Consider the following 12,306-nt stretch of genomic DNA (forward strand, 5'->3'; position numbering starts at 1 on the left):
CCTGTTCCTCTCCATCCTATCTGGTGTTATCGATCCAACCCACCAGCTGGCTCTATCTGGCCTAATGTCATTTACCCCCTGGAGTCTGTCAGTGGGCACACTGCCCATTATGGAGAAGGACCTGCTCTTCAAGTTACACATTACCTTCTCCTTCAGTCCCTCCACACCAGCCTCACTGGTGGGTAACCCCCAGGCAAGGGACACCATTAGTGGAACAGGTCCCTGTCTGCCTCTCTAATGCCCTGACACTTCTCACCATCTGAGTAGCCAACATCCTCACTTTCTCCCCCACGATCAATATCGGCATGGTCAAGATCACACCCACCCCGCTGTTCTTCTCAGCGGTCTACTGTAGGTAGACTGTGCGCTGTTGGGACCTTGTTTGTTGTCGGCTCCATCTCTCCATTGTTGTGATGGAGCCAGGTCTTTTTGTTTCGTTTCTGGGACACACTAGGCCTCTGTCCTGGGTACTCTCTGTCTCTGTGGGTAGTCTCTGGGCCGGCGCTGGAGGACAGTCGGCCTGATCGTACAGGATTAGCAAATCTCTTTGTCCAGGGTTAACAAGCTCTGTCATGTGTTAATCTCCCTGTCCCCGGGGGGCCGAGTCTCCTGAGGCTGGGAGATGGTTGACGCATGCTGGTAAAGTGGGGGTAGTGTGTGTTTGGGACCAGCATATTCACCGGATGGGTCCGGGAGCGAAGGTATGTGATGTAGATAGTAAAGGTCGACCGATTAATCGGAATGGCCGATTAATTAGGGCCGATTTCAAGTTTTCATAACAATAACAATCGGAAATCGGTATTTTTGGACGCCGATTTAAAATATATATATATATATATATATTTTTTACACCTTTTATTTATTCTTTATTTAACTAGGCAAGCCAGTTAAGAACGCATTCTTATTTTCAATTACGGCCTAGGAACGGTGGGTTAACTGCCTTGTTCAGGGGCAGAACGACAGATTTTTACCTTGTCAGCTCAGATATTCAATCTTGCAACCTTACAGTTAACTAGTCCAACGCTCTAACCACCTGCCTCTCATTGCACTCCACGAGGAGCCTGCCTGTTACGCAAATGCAGTAAGCCAAGGTAAGTTGCTAGCTAGCATTAAACTTATCTTATAAAAACAATCAATCAATCAATCATAATCACTAGTTAGCTACATATGGTTGATGATATTACTAGTTTATCTAGCGTGTCCTGCGTTGCATATAATCAATGCGGTGCGTATCGTTGCTCCAATGTGTACCTAACCATAAACATCAATGCCTTTCTTAAAATCAATACACAGAAGTATATATTTTTAAACCTGCATATTTATCTAAAAGAAATCCAGGTTAGCAGGCAATATTAACCAGGTGAAATTGTGTCACTTCTCTTGCGTTCATTGCACGCAGAGTCAGTGTATATGCAACAGTTTGGGCCGCCTAATTTGCCAGAATTTTAAGTAATTATGACATAACATTGAAGGTTGTGCAATGTAACAGGAATATTTAGACTTATGGATGCCACCTGTTGCAATACGGAACGGTTCCGTATTTCACTGAAAGAATAAACGTCTTGTTTTCGGATTCGACCATATTAATGACCTAAGCCTCGTATTTCTGTGTGTTATCATGTTATAACTAAGTCTATGATTTGATAGAGCAGTCTGACTGAGCGATGGTAGGCACCAGCAGTCTCGTAAGCATTCATTCAAACAGCACTTTCGTGTGTTTGCCAGCAGCTGTTTATGACTTCAAGCGAGACTTGGAGTGGTTGTTCCCCTTGCTCTGCATGGGTAACGATGCTTCGAGCCCAGGTAGGAGCGAGGAGAGGGATGGAAGCTACTGTTACACTGGCAATACTAAAGTTCCTATAAGAACATCCAATAGTCAAAGGTTAATGAAATAAAATGGTATAGAGAGAAATAGTCCTATAATTCCTATAATAACTACAACCTAACATTTCTTACCTGGGAATATTGAAGACTCATGTTAAAAGGAACCACCAGCTTTCATATGTTCTCATGTTCTGAGCAAGGAACTTAAACGTTAGCTTTCTTACATGGCACATATTGCACTTTTACTTTCTTCTCCAACACTTTGTTTTTGCATTATTTAAACCAAATTGAACATGCTTCATTATTTATTTGAGGCTAAATTGATTTCATTGATGTATTATATTAAGTTAAAATAAGTGTTCATTCAGTATTGTTGTAATTGTCATTATTACAAATAAATAAATAAAAATTAATCGGTATCTGCCTTTTTTTTGGTCCTCTAATAATCGGTATCGGCGTTGAAAAATCATAATCGGTCGACCTTTGGTAGATAGTACCCTTCTCTCACTTGAAGTTTCTACCAGTCGTGCCATGGCGGTACAGACTCTAAACCTGCTTTTGGCTCCTACTAAACTTCTTTAGAGCACAGGGATTACAGTCTGTCACATCACATGGTTCTGTGATTCAGGTGTCTGTCACACAAGATGTTGCCTTGACTGACACAGGCAGCAGACCAGTGAACAAGAGAAAAGCGTATTCCTGAACTGAGTTTACTTGGTCCATTGTCTGTTACCAAGACCATTGAGTTGTCAATGGAAATCATAAGGTTGAAACGATGGTGCATTGTAGGCTATAGCCCAGGAGATAGAGCAGAAAGCAGCTGATTTGGATCCTGTCTGGGGAGTTAAGTGTCCATAGCCTCATTTGTCGGGCATGTCCTGACGTCACCGCCCGAGAAGGGCCTCACAATCCCTTCTTGTCTCCCACCGTGTCCAGGAAGGAATTCCGTGGAGAGGAGTCAACTTTGTTTGGAGCGGTTTGTTTGTGTGTGGGGCAGGGGCGGCTTCCTGACCTTTGGCCGGGCCTGTTTGGGAATGTGCGAGCCGCGATTAGTGTCAGGGTGATGAAGGCAGCGCACTGACTCAGCTGGGACGGTGTCATGCGTCTTTTGTACCATCCTGGCTCCCCTTTCTTAGCTGGGCAGCGCACAGCAACAATCAGTCCCTCAGTCTCTTGGGTTCTGTTTAGATAGCCGCCCCAAGGCTACAAAAGTGTATAATGGTTTCTATTAAAGCAGAGAGAGGGACGGTACCATGCAGGGAAAGCTAATTGAGTGGAGAGATGAACTGGTGTGTGCAGTAGTCGCTGAAAGGGACTATGATGATGAGTATGGTGTAATATAATGCTTTTATGATGATGATGATGATCATGCGTTCTCTTGAAGCCTTGGAAAGCATGTGTTTTTGGGTGTGATCTATTGTAAGTTCCTGAATGACATTTAATCACACTTGCAGATTTGGCATTTTCCACAATGTATTAATTGTACTTTGAAATGAACGATGATATTAGTAATGCACAGCAGCTGTTCAGGGTTTAGTGCCAAGATTTCCCTCTGAGATGATACATGATGGAGCTTATTAATGGGGGGGAACTTTCGCTTTTGGAGGCGGTGCTGTTAGTTTCTGTTTTAGGCCCTCTGTATCGCCCTCTAGCACTCCTCTGTTTCCCTTCTCTTCTTTTGTATCAGAACCATCTGCACCAACCCCAAATGAAGTTGTTGCCATGGGTCTAACCTTTTATTCTTTGTGTAGTCTTGTCTGTGTAAGACTGGTAGTACCACCCATTCTGGTTTCACCTGCTACAGTCTCAATTCCCCAGACTTGCTTGTAAGACTCAATGCTGCATCATTCAACAAAATGTTTCATGTGTTGGTCCTCAACGCACCATGTCTGGTGTGTATGCTTGTCCTCCCTCAGGGGAATAGTGGAATGCTGCAGGGTTTCTGTTTTAGAGTTTACCTCTGGCCCTATGCCAGCGTATGGTGCCTCAAACGTTAATGTTCACTTATCTCAGCAGTGTTGAATAAGAGCAGTGGTTTCTAGATGAAGACGCCACACAGTCTCAACATTAAACTGAGAGATGTTCTGTCAACACAGGCACCAGGGCGTCTTAACACTGGCCGAGGAGTAAAGACACCGGATCCCAGTGTTTGCAGCATGTGGTGATGAATGTGTGTTGATGGGTTCAGAGGCCGTTAAACTGGCCTCTTCAAACCAGACTGCCGACCGTTAACTCTTGAATCCTCTCTCTGGTGCCACGGTTATCAATTCTAGGCATTAAGGGAAGGTTATGGGAGCGTTAGGAAAAGCACATTAAACTGATCTCCTGTTCGCTTGCCCCAGCTTCCTTCCGGTACAATCCTCCCATTGACTGCTATTTACAGCTGACCCTGGGGGACATGCAGGCACAGAGAATGTATGTACACACAGCAGTGTACTAGGAAAGCGGTGGCGGTTGCCATTGCTAGCTATTCATAAGTGCCGTTGACCGCTGTGATTTTCAGTAGCCAGGCTCTTGTTCCTGGCAAAGGGAGGCCCTGATTAGACATGCACACACAGGCCACCAGGAGAGACGACATTAAGTTAGCATTTAGCCCACCCACTCCTGCTGGGAACATTCATTGGGAATTGAACATGTATCATTTACTCCAATAGGTTTTTGTCGATTTGTGTTTTATCAAACAAATTGACCTAATGCCCCAAAACACAGCCATACACATGCAAAAGCTTGTATAGGTGTTAGAGGTCGACCGATTATGATTTTTCAACGCCGATACCGATTATTAGAGGACCAAAAAAAGCAGATACCGATAAATCGTCCGATTCTTTTTTTATTTATTTGTAATAATGACAATTACAACAATACTGAATGAACACTTATTTTAACTTAATATAATACATCAATAAAATCAATTTAGACTCAAATAAATAATGAAACATGTTCAATTTGGTTTAAATAATACAAAAACGAAGTGTTGGAGAAGAAAGTAGAAGTGCAATATGTGCCATGTAAGAAAGCTAGTGTTTAAGTTCCTTGCTCAGAACATGAGAACATATGAAAGCTGGTGGTTCCTTTTAACATGAGTCTTCAATATTCCCAGGTAAGAAGTTTTAGGTTGTAGTTATTATAGGAATTATAGGACTATTTCTCTCTATACCATTTGTATTTAATATACCTTTGACGATTGGATGTTTTTATAGGCACTTTAGTATTGCCAGGGTAATAGTATAGCTGCTACCTGGGTTCGAACTAGGAACACATCGACAACAGCCACCCTCGAAGCATCGTTACCCATCTCTCCACAAAAGCCGCGGCCCTTGCAGAGCAAGGGGAACAACCACTCCAAGTCTCAGAGCGAGTGACGTTTGAAACGCTATTAGCGCGCACCCCGCTAACTAGCTAGCCATTTCACATCGGTTACACCAGCCTAATCTCAGGAGTTGATAGGCTTGAAGTCATAAATAGCTGCTGGCAAACACACGAAAGTGCTGTTTGAATGAATGCTTACGAGCCTGCTGGTGCCTACCATCGCTCAGTCAGACTGCTCTATCAAATAATAGACTTAGTTATAACATGATAACACACAGAAATACGAGCCGTAGGTCATTAATATGGTAGAATCCGTAAACTCATATCGAAAACAAGACGTTTATTCTTTCAGTGAAATACGGAACCGTTCCGTATTTTATCTAAGGGGTGGCATCCATAAGTCTAGATATTCCCGTTATTGCACATCCTTCAATGTTATGTCATAATTACGCAACATTCTGGCAAATTAAGCGGCCCAAACTGTTGCATATAAGTGACACAATTTCACCTGGTTTGCAAACCTGGATTTCTTTTAGCTAAATATGCAGGTTTAAAAATAAATACTTCTGTGTATTGATTTTAAGAAAGGCATTGATGTTTATGGTTAGGTACACATTGGAGCAACGATATGGATCCCATCGATTATATGCAACGCAGGACACGCTAGATAAACTAGTAATATCATCAACCATGTGTAGTTAACTAGTGAATATGATTGATTGATTGTTTTTTATAAGATAAGTTTAATGCTAGCTAGCAACTTACCTTGGCTTACTGCATTCGCGTAACAGGCAGTCTCCTCGTGGAGTGCAATGAGAGGCAGGTGGTTAGAGCATTGGACTAGTTAACTGTAAGGTTGCCAGATTGAATCCCTGAGCTGACAAGGTAAATAATCTGTCGTTCTGCCCCTGAACAGTCAGTTAACCCACTGTTCCTAGGCCGTCATTGAAAATAATAATGTGTTCTTAACTGACTTGCCTAGTTAAATAAAGATTACATAAAGGTGTTAAAAATATTTTTTAAATCGGTGTCCAAAAATACCGATTTTCGATTGTTATGAAAACTTGAAATCGGCCCTTCCGATTAATCGGTCGACCTCTAATAGGTGTACACACTGAGACTCTGCACAGTTTTTTAAAAGGTCAACGTGGCGATTACCGTTAGAATATACTCATGACCTGATTATCGGCTGTGATTGGGAGTCCCATAGGGCGGCGCACAATTGGCCCAGCGTCGTCCAGGTTTGGCCAGTGTAGGCTGTCATTGTAAATAAGAATTTGTCCTTAACTGACTTGCCTCATTAAATAATACATTTGAGGACCCCTCTCACGCTTGTGTGTCTAGTCAATCCGAAAAGCTGGGATCTCCCAGTGCTGTTGGAGGCCTGCCAGATATCAGTATATACAGTATAGGCCTGTAAGTGTCTGCGGTGTCTGTGAGACACACAGAGGCAGATTAGTTTACATTGAATATGGCTCTTGGAGGATGATCATACTTTGCCCAGCTGGTGTTCTATTGTCAGCTGCTGAAGTGCATTAAGCGTCTTGTCTATGATTGATTAACAATAATGAGATAAAGGTGTGTGTGTGTGTGTGTGTGTGTGTGTGTGCGCACCTTCATCCTATTGTTTGGTTTCTCCTTGACATGACAGTGAACCCCTGCCCCTTGGTGGTGTGTGTGTGTGTGTGTGTGTGTGTGTGTGTGTGTGTGTGTGTGTGTGTGTAGTATTTCACTTCCTCTCTTTATTGCTTCCCTAAATAGCGATGAGTCCTCCAGACATGGACAGGAAGTTGTTCCTCTCCTCTTGGGGGGTGGCGAGCGTCCTTGGGGTTGTGATGCAGCTGGTTGACCCTTGTCATCTTCTATCTAGGCTGCAGCCCACATCCTCTAGCCGTTTAGCAGCCGACAGCTTCTGATATCCCACTCCAATGAACAAAGTATATCTAACACACTACCATCTGTGGAGAATCAGCTTGAGATGTTTTACACAGGTAATCCTAACGCCATCCATCTCTAATCAAGCATATGACTGCAAAGACAATCAAAACCTATTTCAACAAAGACAACTACAACATTGCAGGGTTGTCCAAAGTCAGTCAAAATATTGCCAGTGCCAACACATGTATCATTAGGCGTAGTTGTATGTTCCTTACTACACAGGGTGATGTAGACGGGGCGAGGGCCTTAGACTAGAGCTGTGTAATCTCCCAACTGGAGGAAAAAGAGCAGAGCAGTGTTCCTCTGGCTGAGGGCTGGAGATTTATCACCACAACAGAGCAGAGCTGGGAAAAGCACAGTCAAGCTGTCTGGCTGTTCAGCAACTGCAGGAATAGAACCGTTCAGAACACAGGAAGGGGAGGTAGAGGGAGAAAGGCACCGATTGGATTTGACTTTATTTTTCCTAGTTGAGTTGTCAGGGCTATCGACGTGTGAGAGTCCCTGGTGTCAATCTGGAGTTGGGTGTTGTTGTTGTTTTTCTTTTTGAAGGGTTGGAGTCAGGGCAGGCGTCTGATGTTAGTGTAGAGCTCTGTTATAGGCAGAGCAGCATGGTGTGAGGACTAGGTTCTTGAACAGAGCGTCTCTGTTGGACTGAGCTTAACATGTAAATGTGTGAAACACGGTTGCTGTTGCTTTCACCTGCATCCAACACACACACACCTCACTCCAAATGTGACTGCTGTGTCACTCAATTAAGTTGATTGCCATGTACGCTGTGGCAGGGCTCTCTCCTCCCCCTCTCACTGCCACTGTGTTGTCTGAGGTCTGTGTGTGTGTGTGTGTGTGTGTGTGTGTGTGTGTGTGTGTGTGTGTGTGTGTGTGCTGCTTGCGGTATGGATTTTCTCCCCAGGGCTTTTCCTCTCTCCTTCTCCCTCTCTCTCTCTTCCCCTCTGGCCTTGCTCAGCTGCTCAGGCCATCTGTGCGAACGCAAACAGAGAACAGAGGGGTAGAAAGAGTGGGGGAAGTTGAGGAAAAGGCTTGGAGAAAATGGGAGGTTTGGCAGGGGAACGAAGGAAGGCACAGTAATGTATTTAGTTTTAGCGGATGAGTAAGGGATGAGAGCAGAGAGAAAGGGGGGCTGTGTGGGGAGTGGTTCCAGGAAGCTGACAGTATAAAGACTCTCTCCACTAGAAAGGAGGGTGAGCAGCAGCATCTGGGTATGGGGGAGAGAGGGGCTGAGTGGAAGTGGAGAGGCCTTCTAGAGTCCGAGCAGCGCACTGTCGTTCCAAGCTTTACAGACTGTATCCCCTGTTCCCACGCTCCTCAGGCCAAGCCACTTCCTCTACCTCAGTGTTGCTTCACCGTGGAGCCAAGTCTCCTGTCCTGTCAGACTACTGACTCTTTAGGTTTCCCTGTTATTAGGCCTCCCTCCAGGGTTGTTTAGCAATGAAGCTCTCTGCAGAATGGCACATCCTGTTCTGTCTGCTCCTATTCTGTTAGGATCATTGACCTTAAACACATTTGCTCTACTTTCAAAACAATATTTCTGCATACGCCGTATGTAGTGTTTGTCTGTATATCTGTCTGTAGGAAAGCCTTTATCTGATCCCTCTGTGGCCTGTCTGCTGATATGAAGGCTCAGTGTCATACATGTCTTGTCACAGCCTGACCATACTATTCTATTCTCTTTGCCAGATCAGACTCCACCATCACCTGAGTGCAGTCACCATCTTCAGTCTCAAGCTCTCCAGCCCTCCTCTGCAGAGACGGACAGCCAGGACTGAGGGGAGATGAAACCGGATGGGGTTGCCACAGCAGCGATGGAGCCAATGGAAGCACTGGACGCCGATCAGGTAAACGAGCCAGTTGCGATGGGAGAGGAGCCTAACCAGGCTGCGCCGGCACCTCAGACGGAGGGAATTAGTCAGCAGGGAGAGATGGGGCAGGGCGAGCCTCATCCAGAGCCAGCCCAGGTGGCCCCCACCAAGACGGGGAACAGCAAGGCTGCAGCAGACCCAAAAGCCAAGACCAAGGCCCCCGCTGCTAAGACAAAGCCTGGGACCACCACCACAATTAAGCCCACGACCGGACCAGGGTCCCGACCCAACACCGCCCAGAGCCGACTGACCAATGGGGTTTCCAAGCCACATGCCAACGGAGTGGCCAAGAAGACCACCACTGGTGCCCCAGAGAAGACCACGCCCAAGAGGCCCGTAGGCACAGCCGTTGCCCCTACCACTAAGACCACCGCCAAGGTTGGTGAGAAGAAGCCAGCGGGCACCAGCCGCCCTGCCTCGGCTCCAGCTGCCACCAACGGGGTAAAGGCCACCACAGGAACAGCAGCAAAGAAGACACCTGCGGCGCCAACTAATGGTGTCAAAGCCACCACCACCGCTGCTAAGAAGCCCACAGGTAGGCTAACATTTAGGACCAGTAATTTTCAGTCACTGAAAGCTACGTGAAGCCTTGCATTTGTCATAAGTTGCCAATTGTCTTCTGGACACAGCAAATGTACATTTTCTGACATTGTACTGTTTTGTATTGTGAAGGTTGGCATACTGCACATCCAGAACAAATACAGAAACACATTGGCCTGGTTCCTCAGGAAATAAATGTTATGACATAAATCATTGGCTGCATCTTTCAAATGAAACAAATCTTACTCATGTTGTATATCTATCTCTTTGTCATTCCCTCTCTTCCTCACCTTCCCATATCTCATCTCCCCAGCTCCCCGGCCTGTCTCTGCAGCTACCACCAAGCCCAGCACTGCCGCCGCCCCCAAGCCTGATAGGCCTCCTGTTTCCAAGACAACCAGGTAGGCCAACCATTGGCGTAGAGCTCGTAGCCCCTTCCCTGGTGAGAGACTGTGAGTGTGTAGATTACATAGGAATCAAATTGTATGTCATTGGTCCTCACTTCAGGCAAAAGCTGATTGACTGTCTACCTAGCTGGGCAGCCTTTTGTTTGATGCCGACTTCAATTCACTGTTTTCTTTTATTTAACTAGGCAAGTCAGATAAGAACAAATTCTCAATGATGGCCAAGGAACAGTGGGTTAACTGCCTTGTTTAGGGGCAGAATGACAGATTTTTACCTTGTCAGCTCAGGGATTCTATCTTGCAACCTTTCGGTTACTAGTCCAACGCTCTAACCACTAGGCTACTTGCTGCCCCAATACATATGCAACTAAAACAGCAGTAAATAATTGTTTTAATAAATTGCAACTGTTGCGACTGAGAAGCCAGTTGCTTCATTTGGGAATGTTGCAGACTGAAAGGGACTGGTTAAAACACTCTGGAGGAACAGGCACAATGTCCCTACACAGAGAGGGGCTTTAAGAAGTCCTCGGAAGTAGGCCAGCAGTCACTCTGAGCCAGGTCTCGCAGCGCTGTTTTGGGTTTGCAAATCGCATCCAGAGATTAGTCTGCACCCCTCAGAATAAATATTAACCAACTCCAGGAGACAGATCAGGCTGTTTTGGACCTCTGTTTGGCAGTGAGTAGAATCAGGTCAGATTAGGCCCAGACAGTACCTGAGTCACGCTGTGTGGCGTTCCAGCAGAGACGACCTTAACCCCAGGGAGGAACTCCAGAGAGTCATGGGCTGCGGCGAGGTGGCTCAACAAGCCTTTTGTCTGTGAAGAGGGGAGGATGACCAGGGATGTCCTAAGGTGTTTGGCTGTTCTTTGAATAGGCCCTCACTCCCCCGCCCAACCCCCCTTTCCCCCTCTGTGTTGTTTGTGTACCAAGGGAACTGTGATCTCTTACATAGTTCCTTACTTTTCATAGTTCCCCCCTCCAACGATCTAACAGGATCTAGTGAGTACATACTAGTCAACAGATAGCGATTTAGTATTTTTTTGCGAGTGCGACAATCTCTGGTGAAGTTAAACTATGAGGTAAGCGAGAACTTTAATCCATGCATTACGGAACAAAACTGTTCATTTTGCGTTGTGCAACATATGGCTGAGGGAAATAGCGTGGCGGCTGATGGATGCAGTGAGCGTTGTGTACCCAGCCAGCCTGCACTGGAGGGGTAACAGACTGTGACAGGGTCATAAATCTCTGCTGTAATTAGATGTATCTCTATTCCCTTCCTGCTCCCTCTTTTTAATGCATGTCTGTATCAGATGAGCGTATGCAGAGTGGAGAGTGGATATGTTCTGGCATATCAGACACCGCCTGTCTCCCTGCTCACTGAGACCACTGACTCTCCCTCTCTCTCTCACACACACAATACTCATTTTATCCCTCAATTAATTCAAGTTCACTCTCAGGAGATTTTCTTTCTTATCAGACAGAAAAGATTGGAAAGCAAATATAGTTTTTTCTTCTTTTTTCGATCCTACAGCTACAAATGACCTAAATCTAATTTGACTGAATCACATCATTATGGCTGTGACAATTACAGAATAAGGGGTAGGCTAAATGTCATACAAATGGCCATGGTTGTCTTAATTGTGATTTTTATAGAACAAATGTTTTGCGCTTGTGATGCATTTTTGAAAAATGTCCTACGAGATACTTAATGAATACGACACAGCTTTGGTGACACTCCCGTCTCACAAACAAATGGTTTTTAACAGAGCCATATATTTGAAAAGTTTGGACGTTGAAGTTTATGCATATTATGATGCATTCACATAACCCTGCGTTCCATGGCAGCTGTAATAGCTCCCCATGTACAATGTTGACCAATAGCAATTCACAGAATGTTCCGATTTTTAAACAATGCTATGTACAAGATTCCAAATTCTCATCATGAATGGATAAAGGAAATGCTCAAAGGCATTAACATGGTGTCCATTCTAAAAGCTATGAATATAGGACTCTGGTTTTGATCGCTTGGAACGTCTCTCCCAACCATGCCGTTTTGCTCGTAAAATGATTAAGCTACCAACTTTACCCAATTCATGTAAAAAATAACAAACTGCTATTGGGTCAACTATAGGGTACAAAACATTAGGAACACCTTTCGATGACACTGTCTAGGTGAAAGCTATGATCCCTTATTGAGGTCACCTGTCTCCTCCCTTTCAATCTGTGTAGATGAACGGGAGGAGACAGGTTAAAGATGGATTCTTAAGTGTTGATATGATTGAGCCATGGATTGTGTATGTGTTCCATTCAGAGGGTGAATGGGCAAGACTGTGGGAAGCACTGGTGTCAACATAGGCCAGCATCCCTGTGGAAAGCTTTCGACACTTTCTAGTCCATACCCGACGAATTGAGGC

At 45.1% G+C, this 12,306-nt stretch overlaps 1 protein-coding gene across 3 annotated transcripts in view; it reads left to right on the forward strand.

Annotated features, from left to right (window-relative positions):
* LOC139421382 (platelet binding protein GspB-like) overlaps positions 1-12,306 on the forward strand; it is a 33,328-nt gene that overhangs the window by 8,041 nt on the left and 12,981 nt on the right. For 2 of the 3 annotated variants that reach the window (XM_071172221.1, XM_071172224.1), the window contains exons 2-3: positions 8,767-9,483; positions 9,802-9,889. In XM_071172221.1, coding sequence (XP_071028322.1) covers positions 8,862-9,483; positions 9,802-9,889 — 710 coding nt within the window. In that variant the 5' untranslated portion in view covers positions 8,767-8,861. Of the gene's footprint in view, positions 1-7,003; positions 7,125-8,766; positions 9,484-9,801; positions 9,890-12,306 lie in introns of all 3 variants that reach the window. The other variant, XM_071172223.1, reaches the window with a different exon arrangement.

This window comes from Oncorhynchus clarkii, chromosome 12 (genome assembly GCF_045791955.1).
Source record: "Oncorhynchus clarkii lewisi isolate Uvic-CL-2024 chromosome 12, UVic_Ocla_1.0, whole genome shotgun sequence".
In the NCBI taxonomy this organism is placed as follows: Eukaryota; Metazoa; Chordata; class Actinopteri; order Salmoniformes; family Salmonidae; genus Oncorhynchus; species Oncorhynchus clarkii.